Genomic DNA, 24,262 nt, shown 5'->3' with positions numbered 1-24,262 from the left:
TAAATATTATGGTCAAGAAAAATATATTCTCACTGGTGAAAGTTGTGCCATTCAGTTCTTAACTATATGGGAATAATGAACAATGAAGTAGTTAAGAAAAAAAGAAGAAAAAAGGCAGTATAAAGTGTAATAATTAATTGGTTTCTTTTAGTTCTGGTAATTGGAAAACGTGGGCCCCTGATTTGTATGTGTATGAACTTATCAACACTTTGAAGCACATGTCAAAAAACACATTCAAAGAGCACGGGTCGGGTCTAAAATGGAAGGTCTACCGTTACCAAAAGTGGTGCTGAACTACTCCTCGGCGTGCACATTTGCAGCTTGTCAACACCTCTTGTAAATTATGTGTAGGATTTTCGCCTTAGTCAATGGACGAGCTAAAATGTAACCTGATCAAAACTACTATTGTCTATTTGTTCATAACCGAAGATTCTCTCCTTATTGTTCTTCAGTCAAGCTCTAGTTTCAGACGAGAAAAACACCTTAGGCAGTCAGTTGTCGTGCATAATGTGCGACTTTTCAAAATCTAATTTTATCAATTGCTGAGAATAGGGATGCAAATCCGACACTCTTAGATCCAAGGGGCCATTGTTTCCCACAAACGTGCTCAACATTACTACCTGATTGCCGTAAAACTGATCCCTTCCGGAAAGCCAATTGAATTATTTTGTGTTTGATCCAAAATTAAAATTATTACCAGTAATAAAGCATAAAAAATAAGCGGTCATCGTGGATTCGCGGAACCGTAATGGCAACAATTGGAACAAATCACCTTATCGTAGTAGGTCAACGTGGGACCACATTCGACAATAGACCGCAGGGACTAAACAGGGGACAAGAATTGTTGAAATGAAACTTTTTGAATGACTCCTGGTCGGCAAAAATGATTCCCACATGATTTCACATCAATGAAGAAAAAAAAATAATGTCCAAGAAATTGAGGAGATAGACTTTGGCTATTGATGAAAATTTTGGCTAACATCCCTTTTATTTCTGTTCTTTACTTTTTCATAATGAAACAAGGCGTTAATGAATAATCTTTCTTGTTGTATCTGTGGGTCAAAGGCGACTAGGGTTATGATCCCATTGTCCGTATTCAGTAATAGACATTGTGGAGGAGGGGTACAAGATATTGGTACATTTGGATTTTTTTTTTTTATCTGTGGGGGCTTTAGTAAATGAAGATGAAAAAAAAAACAAAAAAGTTCAGACAAGGGCCCACGTGGGTGCAAATCGATCTCTATTTATATTATTGATTGGAGCAACATCACACAAAAAATAATTTCTTGCATGCAGGAAGGAAAGAAATTTACATTTTGTGTTTTTCTTTGCATTTTTTTTTTTTAGCATGTTGCGCTTTGACGTTTGTGAAACTTCAAGCTGCAAACATACATTGGTCTAGGTCATTCACAATGGGTGTTTTTTACCCATATACGAGACTAAGTTTAACGTCTATGGTAGAGGCAGGTGTGGCTTGGTTAGAATTGTTCTCTCGTATATGCATTGCACATATTACAATGACGTTTCCTATTGTAGAATAGAAATGAATTGGTTGCCTCAAACTGCGAACCTTTGCGCGAAAAAGTCCATCGTAGATGCAATAAAGCCTATATGTCGTTCATTTCTTTTGCTTCTCGACACTTCGGGTGCAAAACATGGCCACAAGCATAGCCTAGCATAGGTGATATTATGAACATCTGATCAACCACCAGGTGTTTCTTGTAGCTGTAAGCTTCAAACGCACTGCAACACACTGCCACGCACTTGTTGAAATACTAGTTTTCCTGTGGTGGTATAACCGATTTGTGGGTTATAATATGAAACGGATTCTTTTGCCGAGTTATAATACCAGGTTTTGTTATTTGGTTCTCGTGTATTCAGTGGGATCTTTCCCCGTCAAAAAAATTGATGGAATTCTTGTTTTGCGTCTTTGTCTCATGAACATCTCTCTAGCATAGAAAGAGAAGCTCACCTGGCACAGATTGAGAAAACGTACACATCTATGGTAATGCAACTCATAGGCAACAAAACGTAAGAAGCCGCTAGTTATAGAGACCGCGCTATGCTATCATATGTCTTCCTATACTTACTCGTTACTAGTGAATGGAATGAGGGTATAAACAAACAAGATTGCCGAAACATGAACGCACTATATATTTCCTATCAGCAGAGTCGTAAATTTTTTTTTTAGTCTTTCTCTGGTTTTCCGACATTCGGCATCCTGAAAGGAGACGAGATTGATTAAAGTTTCCATAAGTCAAATTGGTTCCATTGTTTTTGCCTTAAATCCATCGAATAGCTTAAGTTCAACGTATCTGGTCTTGTCAAATAATGTTGATTATTATTATTTTATCTTGAAAGCAGATGAAAAAATCACGTCTCAGAAGATTGTTTTGTGAAAGTTTCAAACTTAAATCTGCCATACAAAGTAGTAGGAGATGAGTAGTGTTGAAAAGAAAAATAAAAATCCATATGGAGGCGGGATGTTCTGAAAGATCAATATAACTCTGGTTGTGTATAACATTCTTGGGCATCGAGTAAAGTGTGGAGGAATGCTCGAACAAACAAGTTCTCAGCTGTGTGAATAATCAAATGTGAAATCCCGAATACGTGCCTCTGAATTTTTGCAACAAAATAAATGGAAAGCTTTGCTTGTGTGACATTGATTCAAAAAAAGATATACCCACGAATTTTGGCAATCATAAGCTTGGAATCGTTCCCGTCCTCATCTTCTTACAACTATAACTATACAGGCAGTGTACTCAAGCTGTATTAAACAGCAGCATTTTTTAAAGTTTTTGGCATTTGGACCAAGTATGTATTTGTGATTACGGACCTGCAGTTACCCGCGCAATCAAACTACACGTGAGCGAACGGCATAGAGGCACTCGAGAAATACCCCACGACTTCTTTTTGTCATCCTCTACTCTTTCAATTCTTTCTCATTCAGGGAACTATACCAAAGCACGGTCTTTGTAGCTCCAGTCATCAACAAATGAATCTCTGGTTATTACTAATTATGCGCACTTCGTGAATTCACCATTACCTTTTCTTTTTTTTTTTTTCCGGCGCTTTGATCAATTATGTCATGGTTTGGGGATCTAGAAGCAAACAAAGAAAAAAAAGAAAAGAAAAAGATTCTTCAGTAGAAAACATCTAACTGATATATCACATTAAACGATCATCGACTCAAGCTGCTGCATCGACCACTTTCACATGCTTCAACAATGATGCACCTACCTCGTCCAAATACAATACAATGTGCTCGTCATTTAGCCACGGCAACGAGACGAAGACCTACCCCAATTCGAGAAATTTCAAAAGAAGAGACTAAAAAATATTCATTTTACGATTTGGTGTTACGTACCCCCTCACATCCACGACATCCCATCGAGGCGCTGTTGATGAAAGATAGTGAACTCAAGGAATTGAAAAAGCACACAAAAGTTCGATTCGAAGGTAATTATTCGCTTGATCCAAATATTAGTCCCGAGGAACGTATAGCCAAGGTTTTTGGCGGTAGGATCAAAGGTGAAGATCGCCAAGCATCAAGTAGAATTGAACGTGGTGAACCAAAAGTGATTGCAGGAATAACGGTGCCTTCACGTCCACCTGAGCCAGATAATTGTTGTATGAGTGGATGCATCAATTGTGTTTGGGAATTGTTTCAAGAAGATTTAAAAGACTGGAATGAGAAACGCGAAATGGCGGCAAAGAAGTTAGTAGCTAATGGTGGAAGATGGCCTGAGAATTTCAATCCACCTTTAAAGGCATTGAAGAGGGAAAATTATCCTCCAAGTTTGGCCGATTTGCCCGATTCTGAATTAACTCCTGAAAGAGTTGAAGGTACTGTTCAGGATGAAACTTGGGGAGATGTTCCAGTGACAATTCGAGTGTTTACCGAAGTGGAAAAGAAAATCAAAGCAAGACGTAAACAAAGAATGGCAGAGATGGAAAAACATTCCAGGGGGGACGTTGCTGATGTATCACACCATAAAGAACAAAGCGGTGCCAATGACGAACATAGACAGGAATCGTCACTACAAAGCAATACTCATCAAAAGCATTTGCAACATGCACAATAATTTTGCAAATGATCTATTTATTTTTCAACTAGTGTTGTATAAAGCTAGAAGGTAACTTAGACACATTTTTGATACGTAGGGCTAGTCTTCTCCAGTAGTAACTGATCCGATTCGTCTGTGGTTTCTCATTGATCCTCCTCCTCAATCAATATCAATTCCTTTTGATTTGTAAAAAGCTTTAGCTTCTTCAATTTGTAATTTCAACTCCTCGTATTTATCCTTCTTATCTTTGAACGTGACAATTCCCCAACCTAATGTCGCTAAGGCATAAGCACCAAATGTAACTAGTCCCCACCATGGTAAGAATGGCAATATTTCATCGTGGAATTTGACAGGTGAAGGAATGACACCTGTGTATAAAGCAAAATAAATTGCAGATAAAAAGAATAGCGTAAGGCCTGTCTCTGTTGCTTTAGTCATTTCTGTATTGATTTGATAAATTTGACTGTGGTCAACGTGTTGTTTGGTTTTTGGTTTTCCCCTTCGCTATTTAATTTTTTTTTTTTTGCGTTGTTCTTTTCTGGTGTTGACTGGATTGAGCTATTGAGTTGGCATGTAACAATCATATATCGGCAACTACACACAACTATTCATTATTTAAATCGTCCTGTCGTATAAAACCAACTAAATGACGCAATGATTCAGCTGTTTCTGGATTCATGTTACGTACACGAGTAAAAATGTCGTCAATATCAACAGCAACATCAATGTCCATAGCATCGGGATCTTCATTTGGATCAGTTTCTGCTGTGTTGCCTTGTTCGCTTTGATCCACGCTCTTTGGTAAAATATCTGTTTCTTTTTGATTCTCCTCCTCCACCACCTCCTCTTCTCCTCTCAACTCTTCTACTACCTCTTCTTGTTCATCGCCATCGTCAAAATCATATATACCCATCTTTGTGTCCTCCTCATCGTCTTTTATATCCTCGACACATGTCTCTTCTCTTGCGAAATCAGCGTTTGACATTTTGTAAATCTTACTTTGATCGATTGGCTCCTCCTTCACCAATTGTTGCAACTTATACCTCATTATGCGTCTAATCAAGTTCATTGTCGTTTTATTAATCCAACCATCCAGTGTATCTAAACTGTCTCGTACAAAATCTTTGCCCATGCTCTTCAGATGATTTTCAATTATCGAAGTGATGTCCAAATCCAAGATATCACCAATTTGGTACGTCACTGCCGATGGTAAATTGACACCGTCAAACAACAAGTTTTGTGATATTTCTATAGGAAACGGAGCATGTTCCAATGTCTTTGGTACAACTTTCTTTGATGAATCTTGTGAAGAGTTACGGACCCCGAGAACTCGGAAATACTCATTTTGATATCTCCAGAAACTCGGGTCTGTACGTGGATCAACTCCAATTTTGATATTGCAAAATCGCCAAGGACCCGATTTATATATGTACGAAACGTATGGCAAAGCAAATTTTAAACTTTTATTAAGCTCGTCAGGAATAATGTCATACAATTGACGCCTAATCCATATGGGTTTGATGGTGAACATTTCCTTACACCATTCAATGCATTTGACAAGCAAATATTCTGGGCTATTGACTGAAAGTTTTTGATCAAGTAATTTGTTTAGATTTGCCGTTAGTTTTGGCGGGGGTTGAGTTGGCGGATCGGTTGAGATATCGATAAGAATAGTATGTAGTTTGAATGGAGTCTTTTTGGAAATTATTTTCATCTCTCCGCTTTTCTCATCCTTAACAGCCGACGTAATGGGATTTTTCTGATAACGATAATCATAGGGGTACTTGATTGGTGAAAAGACCGGCGGAGGTGGTAAATGATGATCCTTGTTTTCAAAATACTCATTATTCATATCCATGTATCCATGAAAATTGTTATGGTTTTCGACATATTGCTTTAGTGATTCGTAGTTTGTTGCATTGAGTACATTTTTTGTAATATCTTGCACATCAAGGTTGTTTTTAGTAATTACCTGAAAATCACTCATTGCCCTAAATCTGAATGTTTTATCAATGATAGCAATTGGTTGTATCTTTGGTGCTGATTTATCATCATTGCTCATTTGAATCAATTCACGAACCAGTGCTCCTTGATTCTGTTTCGCCACTTTCTTTGGTATCGATACTTTGATCAAAACACGTTCATTCGTAGATGTAGTAGCTTGAACTGGATGGTGGAATGGGTCCTTCCTAAAACGAAGTTCAAGTGGCACATCGGAGTTTTTAATAGCATCCGATATCTTGTCCCGGCCTCCAAGTGCATTAATCACCTTGGCTTTGTTCTTGATGTTTAACGGTAGTTCAACCGCAGCAACATGGGGTATATCCATGGAGTATGATTCAGCAAGCGTGCTTTCCCCCATGGCTGTAAAAACTGTGATGTTGATGGAGCAATGGCTTTACCTAAATCCTTTGTTTATAATTTATTTTTTTTCTTCTGTAGTTGCAAATTGAAATCGAAACTCTAGTGAACAAAGTTTTGGTGGACAAAGAAGAGCGGATGAGACGAGCTGCTACGCATTAGTGAAAGATTCATCAAAAAAGCAGTTTCTAATGGAGATCTCCCCGCGTGTACTGATGGTGAATGGCGTGGTACAAGAGTGTTCACTACATTTACGAACATGCAGCCGACTGAGGTACCGCTTACAATTGACATTAGCGTCGATCGTGACGAGCGTCAGCTGCTCAAAGCACCGAACTTGTACTCCAAATTATACTCGTAAAGCCGAGGAGTCCTTTCACAGTAAATATTATGGACATCCTCCTAATATTGTCTTGAGATATTTATTCGCGACACTATTAAACGACATTTGAAAAATATAAAAATAATATTGTGATTCGCCTTTTGGATACAAACCGGCTAAAAGGATAGGATTTATCACTCAAGCGTTCGGTTATAAAAAAAGTCACGTGTAGTAACACACGGGTATCCAAATGATTATCACAACCGGTGAACAAGAAAACAGTTGCCAGGAACCTTCGGATGACTATCAAACTTACTGCATTTAATGATCATTGGGCTTTCAACTAAGTTCTCTGGGTGAGGACTTTTATAAATAAGCAATATACACCGTTGTTCATTCTTCAACTCTTATTGGTCAGTTGGGTAAGAAGTTGAACACAAAAACCGAAACCCATGACAAATTAAATCTGGAGAAAAATTATCACATCCACAACGCAATACAACTTCTCAGTGAACAAAATTTTCCAATTGCAAATCTAATTCCATTTATATAAACGCTCTTCTTTTTCCTCTTTTAACCAATTGAGCTATCGATTTACAATATATTCACACTCAAATCAATTATGTTTTCAAAAGCTGCTACTAGATCCTTCTCATCATCTGCTTCCAATGCCTACAAGGTTGCCGTTTTAGGTGCTGGGGGTGGTATTGGTCAACCATTGTCATTATTGTTGAAATTAAACCACAAAGTTACTGACTTGGCATTGTATGATATCAAAGGTGCTCCAGGTGTTGCTGCTGATGTATCTCACGTTCCTACCAACTCTACTGTCAAAGGTTACAACCCAGATCAAATCAAGGAAGCTTTGACTGGTGCTGATGTCATTGTTATCCCAGCTGGTGTTCCAAGAAAACCAGGTATGACCAGAGACGATTTATTTAACACCAATGCCTCAATTGTTAGAGACTTGGCCAAAGCTGCCGCTGAACACGCTCCAAATGCTGCATTGGCCATCATTTCCAACCCAGTCAACTCAACTGTTCCAATTGTTGCTGAAGTTTTCAAAAAGAAGGGAGTCTACAACCCAAAGAAATTGTTTGGTGTCACCACCTTGGATATCTTGAGAGCTGCTAGATTTGTTTCCGAAATCGCCGGAACAAACCCGGTTAATGAACACGTTCCAGTTGTTGGTGGTCACTCTGGTGTTACCATTGTCCCATTGTTGTCACAAACTACTCACAAGGACTTGCCAGCTGACACCAGAGATGCTTTGGTCCATAGAATTCAATTTGGTGGTGATGAAGTTGTCAAGGCTAAGGATGGTGCTGGTTCAGCTACTTTGTCCATGGCTCAGGCTGGTGCTAGATTTGCTGGTTCGATCTTGAACGGTTTGGACGGAGAAAAGGATGTCATTGAATGTACTTTTGTTGATTCACCATTGTTTAAGGATGAAGGTGTCGATTTCTTCTCATCAAAGGTTACTTTGGGTGTTGAAGGTGTTAAACAAGTCCACGGTTTGGGTAACATTTCTGACTATGAAGAGGACTTGGTCAAGACCGCTAAAGAAACTTTGATCAAGAACATCAAGAAGGGTGTTGACTTTGTTGACCAAAACCCATAAATGGAACCAGGTTTATAGTTTCTAAGTTATGTGTATAAAATTGTACGCTTATAAAGTAGCATAGATTGTGTTAGTGTAGATTAGTGACAGCTTTCCATTTCGAGTTTTAAAAAGCATACATACATATATGGTCTACGTATAATCTATATCGTAATCAAGGTTCTCCTCCAGTAGAAACCAATTTTCTGTACCGCTCAATGATCTTTTCATTTACTCCTGCTCCACCACAAACGACGATGATAATAATATCATCCGGTTTCAAGTCACCAAATTTCTGTAACAAAGCTTGCTTTTTAAAAACGGTGGCCACACTGGCACCACACGCAGGCTCTACCAAGTAATTGAACTTTTCGAAAAGATCAATCGATCCTTGCACCGCATCCAAATCATCAATAAGTCCAAGATGTGTTGGGTGTGATTTGTAGTTTTCAAATGACTTTGCCGAAAGGTATGGTGAACCCAATGAGGAAGCGATTGTCTTTACTGTTTTCAAATGAGTTATTTTGTCGGCTTCAACCGTCTCATGAAACGTTGGTGCTTGTGCTGTTTCCATTGCTAGTACTGGGATCCCGTATGATCTAGCGCCTTCGACAATTCCGTTATAAAGACCACCACCACCAACTGAACACACTATGCCTTTTACTTTATCGAAATTGGGTAATTGTTGTTCCTCTAAAATTTCGTTCACAATTTGCGCGTGGCCCTTCCAAACCACTGGATCATCGAAAGGATGACAATATACCGCATATTCATCGTCTTTGATTCTTTTAATGACAACTTCTCGCAAGTACGTGTCGGCTTCTCCCCAATGAGCACCGTGAAGAATAGCATTAGCCCCCAAACCTTTCAACTTGTCAACAACTTCAGGTTTTGTGACTTCGGGAAGCACTACTGTGCATTCTACTTTATAATATTTTGCTGCATACGCAGCTGCCAACCCTGCATTGCCACCTGATGACGAAAATACAATAATTTTATTTTTGCCGAGTTCTTCAGCCTCTTGAATTCTTGTTGCCACTAGGTTTCCGATACCCCGTAGCTTGAAACTACCTGATGGTTGTTCCAACTCATTTTTGAAAAATATGCGACACGGTGGATTGTTCAATTGATTTGTTGCTTCAACGAACGACGTTTTGACAGAGGGTAAGTTCATCAGACGTGGGGGGAAATGACTGACAAGTTAGATCTATCAAAACTGCGCTACCTTTTATATCGCCTCGAAAAGTAGAATTTATGAGACAGAGTCAGGTTCAGGACAGGTTCAGAGTAAGTTAAGAAAAAATGGTAAGTTAAAAGCTATTGGTCACTCTGTATAGATTCATCGTTTATACATGGAAAAATCAATACTTTGATCATCCACATCAAAATCGTTGCTCACAGTCAAGTCCTCTTCGCTCAACGAGGACAACACATTCTGTTTAACCTCGTTGACGAATGACCAAATCGAAGCTGAAACACTTTGAATCATATCGTCCGACTGTCGATCTTGACCACCTCTATACTCTGATAGTGATTGCGGTGCTCGTGATTGCAACGGTGAAGAAATTGATACAGTGCTCGCAATTGAATCCTCTGAACTGCGCAGCTGGTGTGAGACTCGTGTGTGATCCCTCGGCCTTTGACGTTGTAGATGTTGTTGTTGCTGCCGCTTTTGTTCTGTCTGCTGCTGCTTTTCCTTATCCAAAACCAACGATTTTTCAAACTCATTTTGAATCATTGTATCAAATTGTTGCAACATGTTTAATGGTTTTGTTAGTCCGCTCCATAGCTTAGACGGCTTGCCACTTTCCTCATTGTTTGGTTCTTGCTGGAGCGCACCCGATGATGATCGCCTTTTAGCCCGGATAGTTTCAATAGCTTGATCTCGAGGGTTGGAATTCGTTCTTTGTCTGTTCGTCCTTGTGTTGCTTGCAGCACCACTAATCTCCTGGTACAATGATTTCTGAACAACTTCTCGAAGCTTGTGCAATTCGCCTTCTTGTGTGTGTAGTTTCTTGTTTAGGCTTTGTATCTGGTCCTTTATCTGCACAATCGCCATCTCCTTAAGAGCTAGTATTCGCAATTGTTCGTCAATGCTCATGCGTAGAAGCCGTTCGTCCAGCGGTAGTTCCAAGTCGCAGCTTGAGATAGGTGATTTCTTGTCTTGTGATGTTGTAGAAGGTGTCTCATCGTCTGATTCGGATAGTAATGGCAAAGTGGTGTTGTTGGATAGCACCGAGGATCTTCTACCTGGTTGCAACTGTGGGGTGAGGCTTCCATTATACTGATTCTGCAGTAAATTCCTTGCTCCTAGTGGAGATACTGCAAACACATTTAATCCTTTCGATCTAGGGGTTACTTTTCCATTTGGTGTGTTTGATCTCTGTTCATCATCACTGATGTTATTTGGTGACGCGGAAAACTGCCGCACTTTGAATTGCAAAGGCATATTTGGATTATTTGACCTCAGGTTGTGCTTTCCAGCTCTGTTAGTAGGGGATGGTGTTCTCTGTTGTGGTCCAGCTTTAGTGTTGTATCCATCCTCGTTGTATGTCTCAACAGTCATTCTGACTTTCCCAATGGCGTCAATAATGGATACCGTAAAGTCTCAATGTGTAAGTCTAGCCCACTTTCGTGTTTACTCAGCCGTGGGTGCTCTTGTACTGTGCAAAGTTTGACCGTGGTATGTATGTTTATCTATAACTTTTGGCATTTCCCAAAAGGGATTATTTTTATAGGAGATTTTTTTTTCTTTTCTCTCGATTCTTCCGGGGCGAGGAGTCGAGTGTCTAGATCGAAACCGGCCCGAGAACTCGTATTAACCCTCAACCGAGGATGTTCATGGCGGAGGAGTATTTCTCTACAACATAGCTTACTACTTTCTTGCATCTGATAGCCCTCTTCAAACAAGTGAAGCTGTTTACTCTCAACTCCCACATTACTTCTCAACACACAAAGCGCTAAAGCTCCTCAATGTCGCATGGCACATACCCCAGCTTCGCGCTTAAAATAGTCATCTGATAAGAAACTTTTTGATTTGGAAAGCCACAACAAATAGAGCTCCACATTCTACAACGTACACATCGGTTACGAATTGGCCATGATTGTACCAAGCCCATCCACGAGAGCTCTCAATGAGCTAATGTCCAGTAGTATATACAACTACTTGGAGCAAGTGGAGACAAAGCAGAAGCAAAGGCAACCAAAACAAGAGGAAGAACCACGTTCACAAGCACCACAACCAGTTGACCCAATATACCGCAGAATACTTGGTAATTCATCGCTACACAGCTGGGTGAAGTGGGTGATAATATTACACATTGTCAAACTACAAAACCCCATACAATGGGCCAATTTCCTAGCCTTGAATAAGCCAATTCGACAACTCTTATCGTACTATCAAGAGAGCTTACCGATGCTACGATTAAACACCGCTAAAGATCCACCAAATGAAGTCACAAAGATTGCGAATTTCATCACATGTGCATTCCTATACTTTGCCACTGTTGATATGCGTTCATTTCCCAAAGATTACATCCTTGTAACGTTGCTTAGTGCATACCACGGAGAGCTCAATCCTCCTTCCAAATCGCAAATTCTCGTGTCCGACAGTTTATCCAAACCTTTCAAGCTATCCACATACAAGTCGACAAGTATATACTCGCCATTGATGAAATTGTATCGAAACAAGGAGTTCATACTCTTTCCCACATTATACGCCCAGATATTAAGCAATTACCTCACGCCAACAAAATACAAGCTAAACATGATGTACTTGTCACCATTTTTGAAACGGTACATACTCAACCCAATCTGGATCAATTTCTCACTTGGTCGAAACTATAGTCGCATCAATTGGAAGAACCTAGCCACAAACTACGTACTTCATAATGTGGTCATTGCTGCAGTAGTCGCTGGGTATTCATTCAAGGATCGTGTGCTAGACAGGTTCTATGCAATCAAGTATGGATATGGGAGCCCCGATAGCGAGGCCTCAGTACTCCAAAATTATGCAGCATATGTGTATCATAAATCAAACTCAATCACCAACTTGATCTACACACCCAATCTTGTATCCATATTGCTAATTGCTGTGTCATCGCCAATGTTTACCCTCCTTGGGTCTAGCAGGTACCCTGAGTTGCATCGACTCTACGTGTCTAACCAAAAACTGGTGTTTAAGACGTATACCAAGGTGATTGGGTTCGTTGCTGGATTGGTAGCTATACAGTTGAACTACATGCAGATGATTCCCGATTGGGGATACAATAAACGAGTAGAGGCCGAATTCAAGGTTACAGGGGACAACGTCATCTACGAGGAAGACATAGATGAAGTTCCTTCTGCCAGATTATTTTCGAAACAATTTTACAACGAATTGAACATGTACTTGTTTAAGCTTGTTGTGTTATCTAAATGGAGGATTCTCAAGACATACCATCCCTTGTTTTCGAAATTGCACCTATCATTGTGGAATAAACTAGAGACTGTGTTAATGTGTTTTGGGTTTTTTAAAATGATGAACTTGAACGATTTCATCAATGGACATAGAACAATAGAGTCGGAACGGATTTCTAAAGATTATTCCATTAAAGTGGCCAATTTTGTATCACAATAAACAATATGACACTATACTACAATCTCTTTTCTCTATTGCTGTAATACACAACAGTCTATGGCTATATACCATCTCAAAGACTTATTCTTGATATCCACCTGCGCCCGGTACCTTTTCCTTGCCTTTTAAATTCTTTAAAAAGTTTCTATACCTTGTCTTGTCATTACCCTCTGAGTCCACAGTGGGTACTCCAACGGCATCAATCAACTCGTTCACTCTATCCCACAAAGTTCCATGCTTCAAAAACTCGTCTCTTTTTTTCAAGAATGCTTCTTGCTCCTTCTCAACCTCAGCAATATGCTTCTCCTTTTTCAGATTGTAGTTTTCATAAAAATCATCAATTGTTTGTTGTGCTTTCGATAAAATGTCCTTCTTCTTTTGCTCATTGACTTTTTCCCTCTCTTCAATCTCCAAGTCCCTGCGTTGTTTCCATTCCTTTATGGAGGTGGACTGTGATAAATCTTTGACTGTTTCTGTTGCTCCATAATCAGCAAGGGCAACATCTGCATCTTCATCGTCAACTTCCTCGGTAGATTTGAACTCTTGTTGCACACTTTCGCTTCCTTCAACTTCTGGGAATTGCTCTTTGAACTCGTTGAATTCATCATCACTGTCCTCTTCCAATACTTTGTCTTGGTCCGTTTTGAATTCATCTCCGAGTAACTCTTTTTCACGAGAGAGGAAATCCGAGTGGTCTAGATCATCACCATTGGATTGAGGAACATCAATCTCAGGGAATTTGTTGGACATGTTCTAGGAATAACTGTGCTAGTTGGTGGATTGTCTAAGTGTTGTGTAGTTGACAACTTTTAGGAAATCTCGTTGATAATTTTCGGAGTAATGTCGGGAAGCTATGTCGTACGATTTGCGTATGCGACATATAAGTATCACCACCAATGTCTTGCGTCATAGGTGGCAACAACAGAGAGCACGGCTGTGGCTGTTCAGCGGCCACCTCAGTACTTTCTTAAAGCTAACGATACACAGTGCTTATGTCTGTGCAATTTACAAGCTTTTACCAACAACACAGGTTTGACAACTAACGCAGTTGCCACCGCAATGGCGTGACACAAACAACTTTAGTCTGAGCGCTGCCCTTAGTATACCATTGAAAGCAACTGTGTAAAGTAAGACGTATAAGGTATTCGCTCACTAGTTTCCAAGTGCTATGACTTCATACCCAAAAAGTTTTAAATTTAGACGCCCCATGTTTTCCGCAAAGCAACTTAAAAAGACAATTAATCCGCTTTTTTATTTATTTTTTTTTTCGCAGCAATATAAATACCCCCCCCCCCTCCCCTTGAATGCAGCAAACAACTGACAAGGCAACCCATTCATTTCCTCATCAACAATCACATTACTCCTGCTCCACTATGGTTAAAGCATTACTTGCAGTATCTTCATATCACGGTCCATTCTACCCAAATGGTGACCACACTGGTGTATTCGCTTCTGAAGCAATTGAGCCTTTTTTGGAACTAGCACAAAAGGGGTTTGAAATTACAATTGCCTCAGAAACTGGTGAATACGAATATGACCCTCATTCATTGACAGAGGAAGCATTGCTGGGAAAAGTGAAAGAGGTTTACGAAAACAAAGACTCTGCATTCAACACTGCTTTGAAAAACATTAAAAAGGCATCGGATGTAGTTGACGAAAAGTTTCACTTGTTCTTTGCCAGTGCCGGTCATGCTACATTGTATGATTACCCTAAAGCCAAAAACTTGCAAAAGATATTGATCAATACGTATTTGAATGGCGGCGTTGTTGCTGCTGTTTGTCATGGACCTGCCATTTTCAACAATCTCGAAAACCCAGAAACTAAACAGCCATTCATCAAAGGTAAAAAGATCACCGGCTTCACTGATAAAGGTGAGGAAGAATTAGGTTTGACTGATGTTATCAAAAAGGAACATTTGTTAACAATTGAGGACATTGCCAAAAAGGAAGGTGCCACTTATGTTGCTCCAAAGGGACCATGGGATTCCTTTTCTGTCGTTGATGGCAAAATTGTTACTGGTGTCAATCCTCAATCCGCCTTTGCAACTGTTAGAGATGCCATTGTTGCTCTTGAATCGGTTAATAATTAAATAGGTGGATAGAGTATTGAGATAGACTAGGTTTGTTTGATTTTGAAAGGTTGTCATTGGTTCTCTCTTTTAGTAAATGCGGTCGATTTCAAAGTGATGGCGAAATTACAATTCTTGGTTGGCACCTAAATTGGAGTGGCTAATACAGCACATTCTAGCTTTCATTATAGTTCTTGTGACAGTAGGCTAGCTCTCATGGTGAAGAGAATTGGAGTACAACCTTTACAAGGTCTCAAGAGGAACTGGGTAGTTGGTGATTCAATGCAGAACAGAATTCGAATAGAGATGCTTTCAGTAACAAGATACAAAATCACAAAACGGTACTGTAAACATGTCGTCAGATTATTCGAATCTAACACTTTACTGGGATCAAAAGATTACAGCCAAAGGAGCGCTTGGGAGAAAAGGAATCACACCTCCTGAGTTGCTCTCTGTCTGGAATATTTCTGGAAACGTGCTAGTTATTTAATTAACTGCCTTAACAACCTAAATGCGCTCTACCTGGTATTGCAGAGCCAAATCTTGTTGTACATCGCCTCATGATCTTCGAACTTTTCGAGCTCTTGAAATACAAGAGCGGCGTCAATCAGTTCATAGTCTGCGTTCCACAACCGGATTTAAATTTTACGAACATGTCGTCGCACATGCAAACACAAAAAAGTGATACGTTTTGCAATTGATGGGATAATCTCGTAGGGCCGAAGAAAAGTCCGGTATTATAATCACGGTGTGGAGGGACTACGATACCCCGTAAACTGTATCTGCTATTTCAAAGATAGCTGTTGCTAAAAATAAACATAGAGGCAATGCGTGTAGGCGAGTAAAAGGCTACACAAAACAAACAATTTTCATCTAGTTCCGGCGGCTATCTAAATTTTCTGCAAACGTGCTCCTTAATTCTAAATTTAGCAGCATCCACGTAAAAGAAACACTAGATTGCTTGTAATAAATTTGTAAGAGCTTTGAATGATCACATTAGTTTCTTTACCAAGCGAAAATATAGAGGCGGTCTAGAATAGGGCGGAGAATGCCTGTTACAACGTGATACCTTCTCAAATTTTAGTCGAGTGTAAATCAAGAATACAAGCCCGTTTATCCTAGAGTCATGAAATGAAACTCGGTTCAAGAGCCAAGGCTTTGATCAATTAGAAAGTGAGATAAAAGCAGCCGATATAAGCGTTAGTAGCTTATATCTCGTATGACAGGATGAAAGGCCTCGTCACATTCATTCAGCCGGAGTTAACCCTTTGGCAACGTAGGTCATTAAAATTGCTTCAGCTGAATTATTAGATCTAACTTCTTGCTCATATGTAAAATGCACATGAGCATTTACTCGATTTTATCGCTGTATCAAAAATTACACAAAGCTGAACTGAAAATTGTTCATCTCGATTACAAAATCAAATCCTATTGTGCCGAGAAGGCTTAGGGTTAGATTCACAACCTACACCATGTGCCTTGTAAACTGATCAATTGGGCGCAAGACAATCTACATCGAGAACATGGTGCCTTGGCCATAACTGGAGGCCACTGTAGCTTCATTACTTGAAGGGGACAGCAAAAATGACAAAAAAAATAAAACGAAAACTATTGACAGCGAAAGCAACATATGCCTTGAGACACATATCCGGCACGGGCCGTCTTTGTGGTGGATCATACTCTCCGCTGATGGCTGAGTACCCCTGTTAATTTTCTTTTCTTGTTTTTTTTTTTTTCACAATTGCTGCACCAAGTTGCTGTGAGCTCAAGTCAAATTATCTTTTGAAAGCGCGGGGGAAGGGAGTTCATTCAGGTGAAGTTAAGCTGACGAACGTGGACATCGTAATTGCTCAGATCAAAAAGCAACTGTAACTTAAAAGAATGCTAACAAACTGACGAGCTTTTCTCATCATGCCGGAGTCAAACCTAGTCGACATACGCGGGCGACAAATCCACTTCCTCGCACCCCTATTTAGCGTGAATTACGATGACGGTTAATTCAAGTGAAGGTTTGAGCTTGATTGCATACACTACTTTTATTTGATAAAGGTCATGACGCGTCTTGAAATACTCTTTTTTTTTTTTTTAATATTTTTTTTTGGCGTCACTCGGCTATAAAAAGAATTTTTTTTCACGTGTGGGACTTAGTTGGGGTTTAATAATTAGCCACTTCTACACGGAGGTAATACGGGGACATTCTTTAGCTCCACGTTCTGTCTTACTTTCTACAACAGACCCACCCCTCCCCGGCTCTGTTTGCTACTTCTCTGCGTTTAAAACATTTGTCCCATTGTGTGCTTCCTTTATGGGTGTGATTTGCTTGTGATTTGTTTTCCGCTTTCTTAATGAAAATTTTTCTGTCTCATTCCAGTCATTCTTTGTGTGCCAAATCTGCGTACTCAATTCGAGCTCTAACTACGGTTCTAAAAGGCAAAAGGTAGTGGAAACGGCAAACGGAGAGAGGATCAATGATTTACCTTGTCGTGGAATGAGCTGGCCAACTCTACGGGATGTAGTCTTTGATGAGCGCATATTGGCAACTAAAAGTAAGGCATTTCCCAGCGTTGTTCTTTGGAGTCTATATATATTTTGCAACTTGCCCTAAACACTAAAGCGTTTGTTATATTATACACTCAGAAAAATCCAAACAAGTGTTGTGAGTAAGTAAGTGATTGACTGAGTAAAAATCAGGCGTCTAAACAAGAGCTGAAAAAAAAAAAAAAATTAATTTCTAAGCCTGCGTGAAGAGAGAGTTTCCGGCGTTAAGTCAACTCTCGATGACTCTTGCCACCCAATTAACCACATGCTAGTTGATAACGTAGTTGTATGATCTGCTCTTTCCCATGTACCAACAGCCAACTCCGATTCGCTGTCTTTTGGACTTTCCCTAACCTTTATAATAAAGTTGTACATTTTGGATTTATTTTATTTTCAGTTTGAATTTTATTTTACTTTAATATATGTATATTTTTTTTTTTATTATTCTGTTCAACTTCTTCTAAATATATAATCATTCTTTCCCATCATAGAGAAAAAAAGGACCAGCAAAACTATACATAGTAGCGTTGACCACTCCCCTTCAAAAAAAACAACATCCACACATTCGCTTTTGTACATAAGTACCCACTTAAACCCATATCGAGAGAATCACGCTCTTCGCTCTTCCAATTTTTATCAGTTTACTTCTTTAATTTTTTGGGTCGAGATTTTGTTCATGAACTTCAACCACAAGCTACGCTTTCAGAACCACAGCCCAGTATAAAATACCTTTAGCAACACAATATATACTGAATCATCAGATCAACCAAACGCCTAGCGATACAACCCCTATACAAAGAAAAACTTTCTGTTCAAGCTCGCTTTACGTTAAGCACATATATCGCAGGATATAAAAATAATGGAAAATTACTTGCTAAGTTCACCCACCCAATTGGCACAACCGTTTGATGATTCGACTATTTCAATCGATTTGTACGATCAAACAACTCAACAATTCCCCCAAAACCATTTATTATCGCTAAGTCTACAACAAAACCAGTCTGCACAAAGTGGTAACCAATTGCAGCAGCAACAGCAAGCGCTATCGCAGCAAACCCAAATGCAATTACAGCAACCACATCAAGTTAGTCAATCTCAGCCAGAGGATCAGCACCAACTACAAAAGTCGCTACAGTCCAAACAGCAACAACATCAACAACATCTGCAGCAACAGCAACAGCAACAGCAACTATCACAGGGTCTAGATTTCCATTCCAAGTCTGAGTACGTAGACGATGGCTCCATGTTTGACGATGAGGTTGTGCCGATTTCGACAAATTTACCGGAGAACAAGTTTTACATCACAGATGACTCGGGTTTGGGTATCAACATAGTAGACGCCGATAATCTTAGCTTCAATCATTCAAGAAATGTGTCATTGGACGAAGCTGCTGGTGGCCGTAATCAAGGTTTCCAGCATTACCATAACAATTCCGTTGTGTCGGTTAATCAGGACCCACCAAGTCAAAATTCGGCATTGCCTGAGTCCATCTCATCAAACACTATTTATTCATTGGATTCAATTCCTTCATTTGAGTCCCCCTTGCATCAGCAGTTGCCACAGCAAATTGCTTATCAACAATTCTCCACCCAGCAACCTTATTTTCAGCAACAACAACAACAACAGCAACAGCAACAACAACAACAACAACAACAACAACAACAACAGCAACAGCAACAACAACAGCAGCAACAACAGTTTTATCAACAACAACAACATGTCCAACAATTTCAACACCAACAGCATTTCACTTCTACTCCTCGAAGGGCAGGAAGAAACAAGTCCATGTCGGTATCCTCTTACACCACGCCCTTGAGAAACTGCGCACAATCATTTTCACCAGTGAATTTGGCAGCTACTGCATTCAACAAGGTCACCAAGACCCCGGCAAATAAAATTAAGGGCCATTCACGATCCCGATCGAGAGTATCCTTGGATGCTACTGCAGCGGTGCTTGCTTCCAAGACAAATTCGGCATCGTCGTACAACTCAGCCTTGAACCCGTTCTATACACCGTCACAAGGGATGAACTCATTGGATGATGAGGAAAATTATAGTGGGAATAACTTGTCGGCTACTCCATTGCTAACTCCCGGCTCGCAGAAACTAAAGTCTTCTCAATCAACTTTTTTCAGTCCTTTCAAGAGTGAAGTTTTCGATAATCAGCACTTGGAAGATCAGGAGAATGATGCATTGAAGCAATTAAAAAAGGCTAAATCGTATTCGAGTTTGATGAAGAAAAACAAGAAGGACCATGATCTATTGACTCAAATGAGTAAACGCCCCCAACCAAAGAGCAGCTCAAGTTCGACATTGCTATTGCCCAATGCCATGCTTCCGATGCCAAAGTCAAAAATTGGGCAAACACAATATGAGCAAGATCAAGATGACATGGAAGACGACCAAGCTCCTAAAATTGATTTGTTGCTGGCTGAGTTTGATAATAATTCTGGGTCTTATCCGCAGTTGGATAAAAACATTACTCAAAACTTGAATCAATCAGTATCACCTTACAACCAACATAAGAGGCTTAGCCCTCAAGGTGGACATCCTTCGGCATCGATCAACTTGAGCAAGAATTTGGCAGAAGAGTCCGATCAAGAGGGACATAGCCAACATGCAAGTAGTCATGTGTCCTCATCGTCTACTCCAGCTTTGCTACCACCCATGGCTGCATTTCCAGTAAACGATTCTCAAAAGAAGAAATTTGATGATGCAACCACAAAGCCGGTCACAAGGAGATCCACAAGATCAAAAGCCAAATCACAGACCAATCAAGAGGACAATCCTAAGGAATCAAACAGTTCTTTTGAGAGCATTGTTGAGGAAGATGGAACCGTAACTATACCAATTCCCGAAGATCTCAACATTACACGACCAAAAGTTCGTAACAATAGGTCAGAAAAAAATGACAAAGTTGATCCCAGGAAAAAACACAAGTGTCCCATTTGCAACCTGAGGTTCCAGCGACCAGAACATGTCAAGCGTCATCTCAAGTCACATTCTTCGGAAAAACCATTTCAATGTGAAGAGCCAAATTGCGGTAAATGTTTTAATAGAAAAGATAATTTGAAGGCACATTTGAAAAAGATACATGGCAAAACCAATGTTTAAACGAACGGGGAAGGAAAATCACAAGAGTATTACCAGGACTGAAATGGGAAGACGAGTTTTTCAGTTTTGATTGCACATTATTTTTATTGTTTTTTTTTATCAACTTTTATAGGGCAGAGATAGGATGTTATAGCTATACAAGGTTAGTTCATGGTTTATCAAAGAAAAAAACTTGATTTATATTCAGAACTATTTATCGCAATCGCCATTTGTAGGTTCCACTTCTTATGTGTTTCTAACCACATCATCAATAGCTAAACAGAAATAATCTATATTCTTATTATTCAACCCAGCAACATTGACTCTACCCATGGTTGTTGAGTAAACATTGTGTTTCTCAATCAATTGTTCGTTTTGCTCTTTTGTTAAACCTGAGTACCAGAATAATCCATTCTGTTCAACGACATTTCGCCAATCACCAGGGGTCTTCAATTGAGTCAATTTCTCTAAAATGCGTTGACGCGAATGTTTCAATCTCATAGTCGATTCATACAACTCATTCAACCACTGGTTCCTCAACTTGTCGTTATTGAGTATAATAGCGACCAACCTAGCACCAAAAGCTGGTGCAAATGAACACTCATGACGGAAGAGAGCAACTAAGTTGCTTTGAACATTGGGTACAAAGTCCTTGTCCTGAACCACAACATGAACTGCTCCACAACGCTCAGAGTATAAACCCATGTTTTTGGAAAATGATTGACAAACAATAAATTCCAAGTTCAAACTGTAAAGGTAACGAATTGGCCAAGCATCTTGATCGGGGGTCCCCGAACTAAATCCTTGACATGCAGTATCCAACAAGGGTAATAACTGACGCTTTTGCATGATGGAGCCAATTTGTTCCCATTGTTTGCGAGTAAAATCAGCTCCAGTTGGATTGTGACAACAGGTTTGAAAGAGAAAAACTGATTTGCTAGGAGCTGAGTTTAAAGCACTCAAAACACAGTCGAAATCAACCAGCCTAGCTTCTTCATTATAGTGCTTGTAGGTGGTTACCTTTCCGCCAATGTGTTCAATCATGGGTTGATAGTTTTGCCACGTGGGTGTCCCTATGTAATAGTTGGTATAGCCTGCTTCGCGGTACAACAACATTGCAATATGCAACGACCCAGTCCCCGAGATTGCTTGAATGGAAGCCAATTTATCCTGCTTAACAATTTCATCACCGAAAACAAGCTTTTGTGCGCCAGCAACAAAATCGGTAATGCCGGCCATATTGGTGTAATTATGTCCTGGATCATTGTCGTGCAAGATCTGTTTGGCTTGGGTTATACTCGGAAACTCGTAACATGCACCTGCTTCATCCTTGTATACACCAATCGAAACATCGATTTTTTGTGGATTGGTATCCTTGTGGTATTGTTGCATGGTTTTGATTATTGGGTCAGGCTCTTCCCTCACCAAGTTGGAGAATACGGTTTGCACTGTCATTCTTCAAAAAATAAGTCGTTGTCTTTACCGAACTTGAAAAAGACATAATGGCCTGGCTGAATCTACCTGCATTAAATACTCTTTGGTTTGAAAGGTTATGAGACTGGAAAACTTTTTCTACTATGACCTCGGGGCTGACGAATGGGGAAGTGTGTGAGGCGCAACATAGTTTGACACAAAATGCGCGCTGTAAAGAAAATAAGTTTTGGCTTTTTTCCCTTCGAATGCCGTGAGTACACAAAAATACCAGAGTCAGCTTGAGCGTCTGGTACCGAGTCATTTCGCTTGGGAATTCCTTCTGGGGAGGTAAGAACACAAATATATGCCACAAATGCCGTTAACGGCTCCACAACACCCACAGTTCTGTTACATTCAAGCAACATGTGCCACATATTGACCTACCCCACAATGAGAATAACATTGCAAATTCGCCGAAGCTCGCTATAATCGGTTGAAGGAGTTCGATTCGATCTCAATTCAAGTACCTTGGTGGTTGTGGCTGCCATGAACTTCAAGTTATTTTGAAAAGCTTTTGTTTGCCACGAATTTACATCCCCCTCTGATGCTGAGGACATTTTACTTTCATGCAATTGTTGTAATACACCTTGAAGATAGGGAAGATAAGCTTTGTCAAGTATAGACAGGTCTAAAATAAGTTTACCGGAGGCAATATGCTGGTTCAAAATAGATATAGTTTTGATTTGTTCAAGGACATCGTGTTGGTCCACAAGCTCTACAATTGACTTCATCAACAGTGATAACACATCATGCGCTTCTTCTGTGTCGAAATTGAGCTTTTGCAATAGAATATACTTTACCCGCGTTTGATCTGGAAAACTGCCATCAAATTGATTTATTTGTCTGATGAATACTGTCAGTACCTCTTCAGTGGTTGACATGAGTAACTTTCTCAAAAATTTATAGTACAACGCTGCAATCTCACGATAATACTGAGCGTTATCACTCACAACCTGATTGAGCGAAATAACCTTCTCTAAATGCAGTTTCACAATTTCATTTGCAATTTTGGCATCCATCAAATTCGTCCACATATGGATGGCTTGGATTTGGATGACATCAGATATTTTAAACTTTCGGAAAAATGTATTAATCAATCTATCAATACCAAAATCGGCATCAACTATGCCAAAAGTCAGATCTCTGGTGGCGTCATTTTCGATGCAGTTTCCAATAACAATGCAGCAAACTGCAAAGATGTAAGGGTTAGCGGTCGTCAATTGATCAATCGGTACATCAGTCGGTTTGTTGGTGAAAAGCAAAGTAGATGCAACCAACATTTTCCTTGCTAATGGTACATCTTTCACGTGAGATAAGCGTCTGAGCATCTCGTTGAATGCATTTTTATCAGGTCCAGAATAGGAAACAATCTCAACCAACTTTTCTATTGCTTCTGTATCATCACTTTCTTGAAAGTAATGAGCAAACTTCGTTTTCAAAGCCTCTATTAACGAATTATCACTATCGTCAAAGGCGTCAGCATTTGCTTTGATCAATTCATATGTAATGTCAAACGCGTCATCATTGCCTTCAACTAAGTCCTGGTAAACCAGGTTATGAATACCTTCCCTATGCAAGAATCTCATGTAGTTACCAACTTTCAAAGACTCTACTATAAATTGACCAACAAATGTGAATATCAACCATTGCAATGAGACGTCGCGCTTGTCGAGGAAAGACTTTGTTAGTCTCCAAAAATGGTGTATCTCAGGAGAATCAGTAGTAAAGAAATCGCGATTCTTATCGGTGCGAGCAACTAAGTTGACAAGAACTTGATAGATTCCGACCAATACTTCAGAGGCCTCGGTATTTTCATGCAAATTAGTTTTGATGGCTTTATTGAAGCTGTCTATAATGGCTGGTAGGTTTCTTGTTACAACTTCAGACTCTCTGTCGTCATCATTCCTCAATTGAATCTTTAATCTCTCAAGAATTGGTACCGTAACACTACCATCTTTCACTTCCTCAATTTCGAGCTCTGTAATTTTGTCGTTTGATCCTTCCATGTTGGTTTTGGATGTGACGTTTTGTAATACATACAGAGTTTTTACAAATTTTTAGAAATAAAAAATTGAGTCACGTGAAGTACACATCGCTAAAATTATAAGTGTACAACTTCA

The 24,262-nt window shown here is 39.7% G+C and overlaps 12 protein-coding genes across 12 annotated transcripts; 5 read left to right on the top strand and 7 right to left on the bottom strand. All coding sequences in view use genetic code 12, as the record gives it.

The window, feature by feature from the left end:
• Window positions 1-3,230: 3,230 nt before the first annotated feature.
• CPAR2_400500 (uncharacterized protein) lies at window positions 3,231-4,085 on the top strand (the record flags this gene model as incomplete). The annotated part of the gene is made up of 1 exon (XM_036810922.1): window positions 3,231-4,085. One exon carries the CDS (start codon window positions 3,231-3,233, stop codon window positions 4,083-4,085), a length of 855 nt encoding a protein of 284 aa, XP_036667411.1.
• Window positions 4,086-4,226: 141 nt separating this feature from the next.
• DPM3 (Dpm3p) lies at window positions 4,227-4,505 on the bottom strand (the record flags this gene model as incomplete). Its single annotated transcript, XM_036810921.1, has 1 exon — window positions 4,227-4,505. One exon carries the CDS (start codon window positions 4,503-4,505, stop codon window positions 4,227-4,229), a length of 279 nt encoding a protein of 92 aa, XP_036667410.1.
• A 166-nt stretch (window positions 4,506-4,671) lies between these two features.
• CPAR2_400480 (transcription factor TFIIIC subunit) lies at window positions 4,672-6,429 on the bottom strand (the record flags this gene model as incomplete). Its single annotated transcript, XM_036810920.1, has 1 exon — window positions 4,672-6,429. One exon carries the CDS (start codon window positions 6,427-6,429, stop codon window positions 4,672-4,674), a length of 1,758 nt encoding a protein of 585 aa, XP_036667409.1.
• Window positions 6,430-7,372: 943 nt separating this feature from the next.
• Window positions 7,373-8,371, top strand: MDH1-1 (malate dehydrogenase; the record flags this gene model as incomplete). Its single annotated transcript, XM_036810919.1, has 1 exon — window positions 7,373-8,371. The coding sequence occupies one exon, from the start codon at window positions 7,373-7,375 to the stop codon at window positions 8,369-8,371; it is 999 nt and encodes a 332-aa protein (XP_036667408.1).
• Window positions 8,372-8,525: 154 nt separating this feature from the next.
• On the bottom strand, window positions 8,526-9,524 carry CPAR2_400460 (L-serine/L-threonine ammonia-lyase; the record flags this gene model as incomplete). Its single annotated transcript, XM_036810918.1, has 1 exon — window positions 8,526-9,524. One exon carries the CDS (start codon window positions 9,522-9,524, stop codon window positions 8,526-8,528), a length of 999 nt encoding a protein of 332 aa, XP_036667407.1.
• Window positions 9,525-9,689: 165 nt separating this feature from the next.
• On the bottom strand, window positions 9,690-10,916 carry CPAR2_400450 (uncharacterized protein; the record flags this gene model as incomplete). The annotated part of the gene is made up of 1 exon (XM_036810917.1): window positions 9,690-10,916. The coding sequence occupies one exon, from the start codon at window positions 10,914-10,916 to the stop codon at window positions 9,690-9,692; it is 1,227 nt and encodes a 408-aa protein (XP_036667406.1).
• A 534-nt stretch (window positions 10,917-11,450) lies between these two features.
• CPAR2_400440 (uncharacterized protein) lies at window positions 11,451-12,968 on the top strand (the record flags this gene model as incomplete). Its single annotated transcript, XM_036810916.1, has 1 exon — window positions 11,451-12,968. One exon carries the CDS (start codon window positions 11,451-11,453, stop codon window positions 12,966-12,968), a length of 1,518 nt encoding a protein of 505 aa, XP_036667405.1.
• An 81-nt stretch (window positions 12,969-13,049) lies between these two features.
• Window positions 13,050-13,718, bottom strand: CPAR2_400430 (clathrin light chain; the record flags this gene model as incomplete). Its single annotated transcript, XM_036810915.1, has 1 exon — window positions 13,050-13,718. One exon carries the CDS (start codon window positions 13,716-13,718, stop codon window positions 13,050-13,052), a length of 669 nt encoding a protein of 222 aa, XP_036667404.1.
• Window positions 13,719-14,341: 623 nt separating this feature from the next.
• On the top strand, window positions 14,342-15,058 carry CPAR2_400420 (uncharacterized protein; the record flags this gene model as incomplete). Its single annotated transcript, XM_036810914.1, has 1 exon — window positions 14,342-15,058. One exon carries the CDS (start codon window positions 14,342-14,344, stop codon window positions 15,056-15,058), a length of 717 nt encoding a protein of 238 aa, XP_036667403.1.
• Window positions 15,059-18,434: 3,376 nt separating this feature from the next.
• CAS5 (Cas5p) lies at window positions 18,435-20,690 on the top strand (the record flags this gene model as incomplete). The annotated part of the gene is made up of 1 exon (XM_036810913.1): window positions 18,435-20,690. The coding sequence occupies one exon, from the start codon at window positions 18,435-18,437 to the stop codon at window positions 20,688-20,690; it is 2,256 nt and encodes a 751-aa protein (XP_036667402.1).
• Window positions 20,691-20,915: 225 nt separating this feature from the next.
• Window positions 20,916-22,124, bottom strand: AAT22 (Aat22p; the record flags this gene model as incomplete). Its single annotated transcript, XM_036810911.1, has 1 exon — window positions 20,916-22,124. One exon carries the CDS (start codon window positions 22,122-22,124, stop codon window positions 20,916-20,918), a length of 1,209 nt encoding a protein of 402 aa, XP_036667401.1.
• Window positions 22,125-22,522: 398 nt separating this feature from the next.
• On the bottom strand, window positions 22,523-24,148 carry CPAR2_400390 (uncharacterized protein; the record flags this gene model as incomplete). Its single annotated transcript, XM_036810910.1, has 1 exon — window positions 22,523-24,148. The coding sequence occupies one exon, from the start codon at window positions 24,146-24,148 to the stop codon at window positions 22,523-22,525; it is 1,626 nt and encodes a 541-aa protein (XP_036667400.1).
• Between the last annotated feature and the right edge of the window lie 114 nt (window positions 24,149-24,262).

Source organism: Candida parapsilosis, contig 006372 (genome assembly GCF_000182765.1).
Source record: "Candida parapsilosis strain CDC317 annotated contig 006372".
Lineage (NCBI taxonomy): Eukaryota > Fungi > Ascomycota > Pichiomycetes > Serinales > Debaryomycetaceae > Lodderomyces > Lodderomyces parapsilosis.
This window is presented reverse-complemented; position numbering and strand designations above follow the sequence as displayed.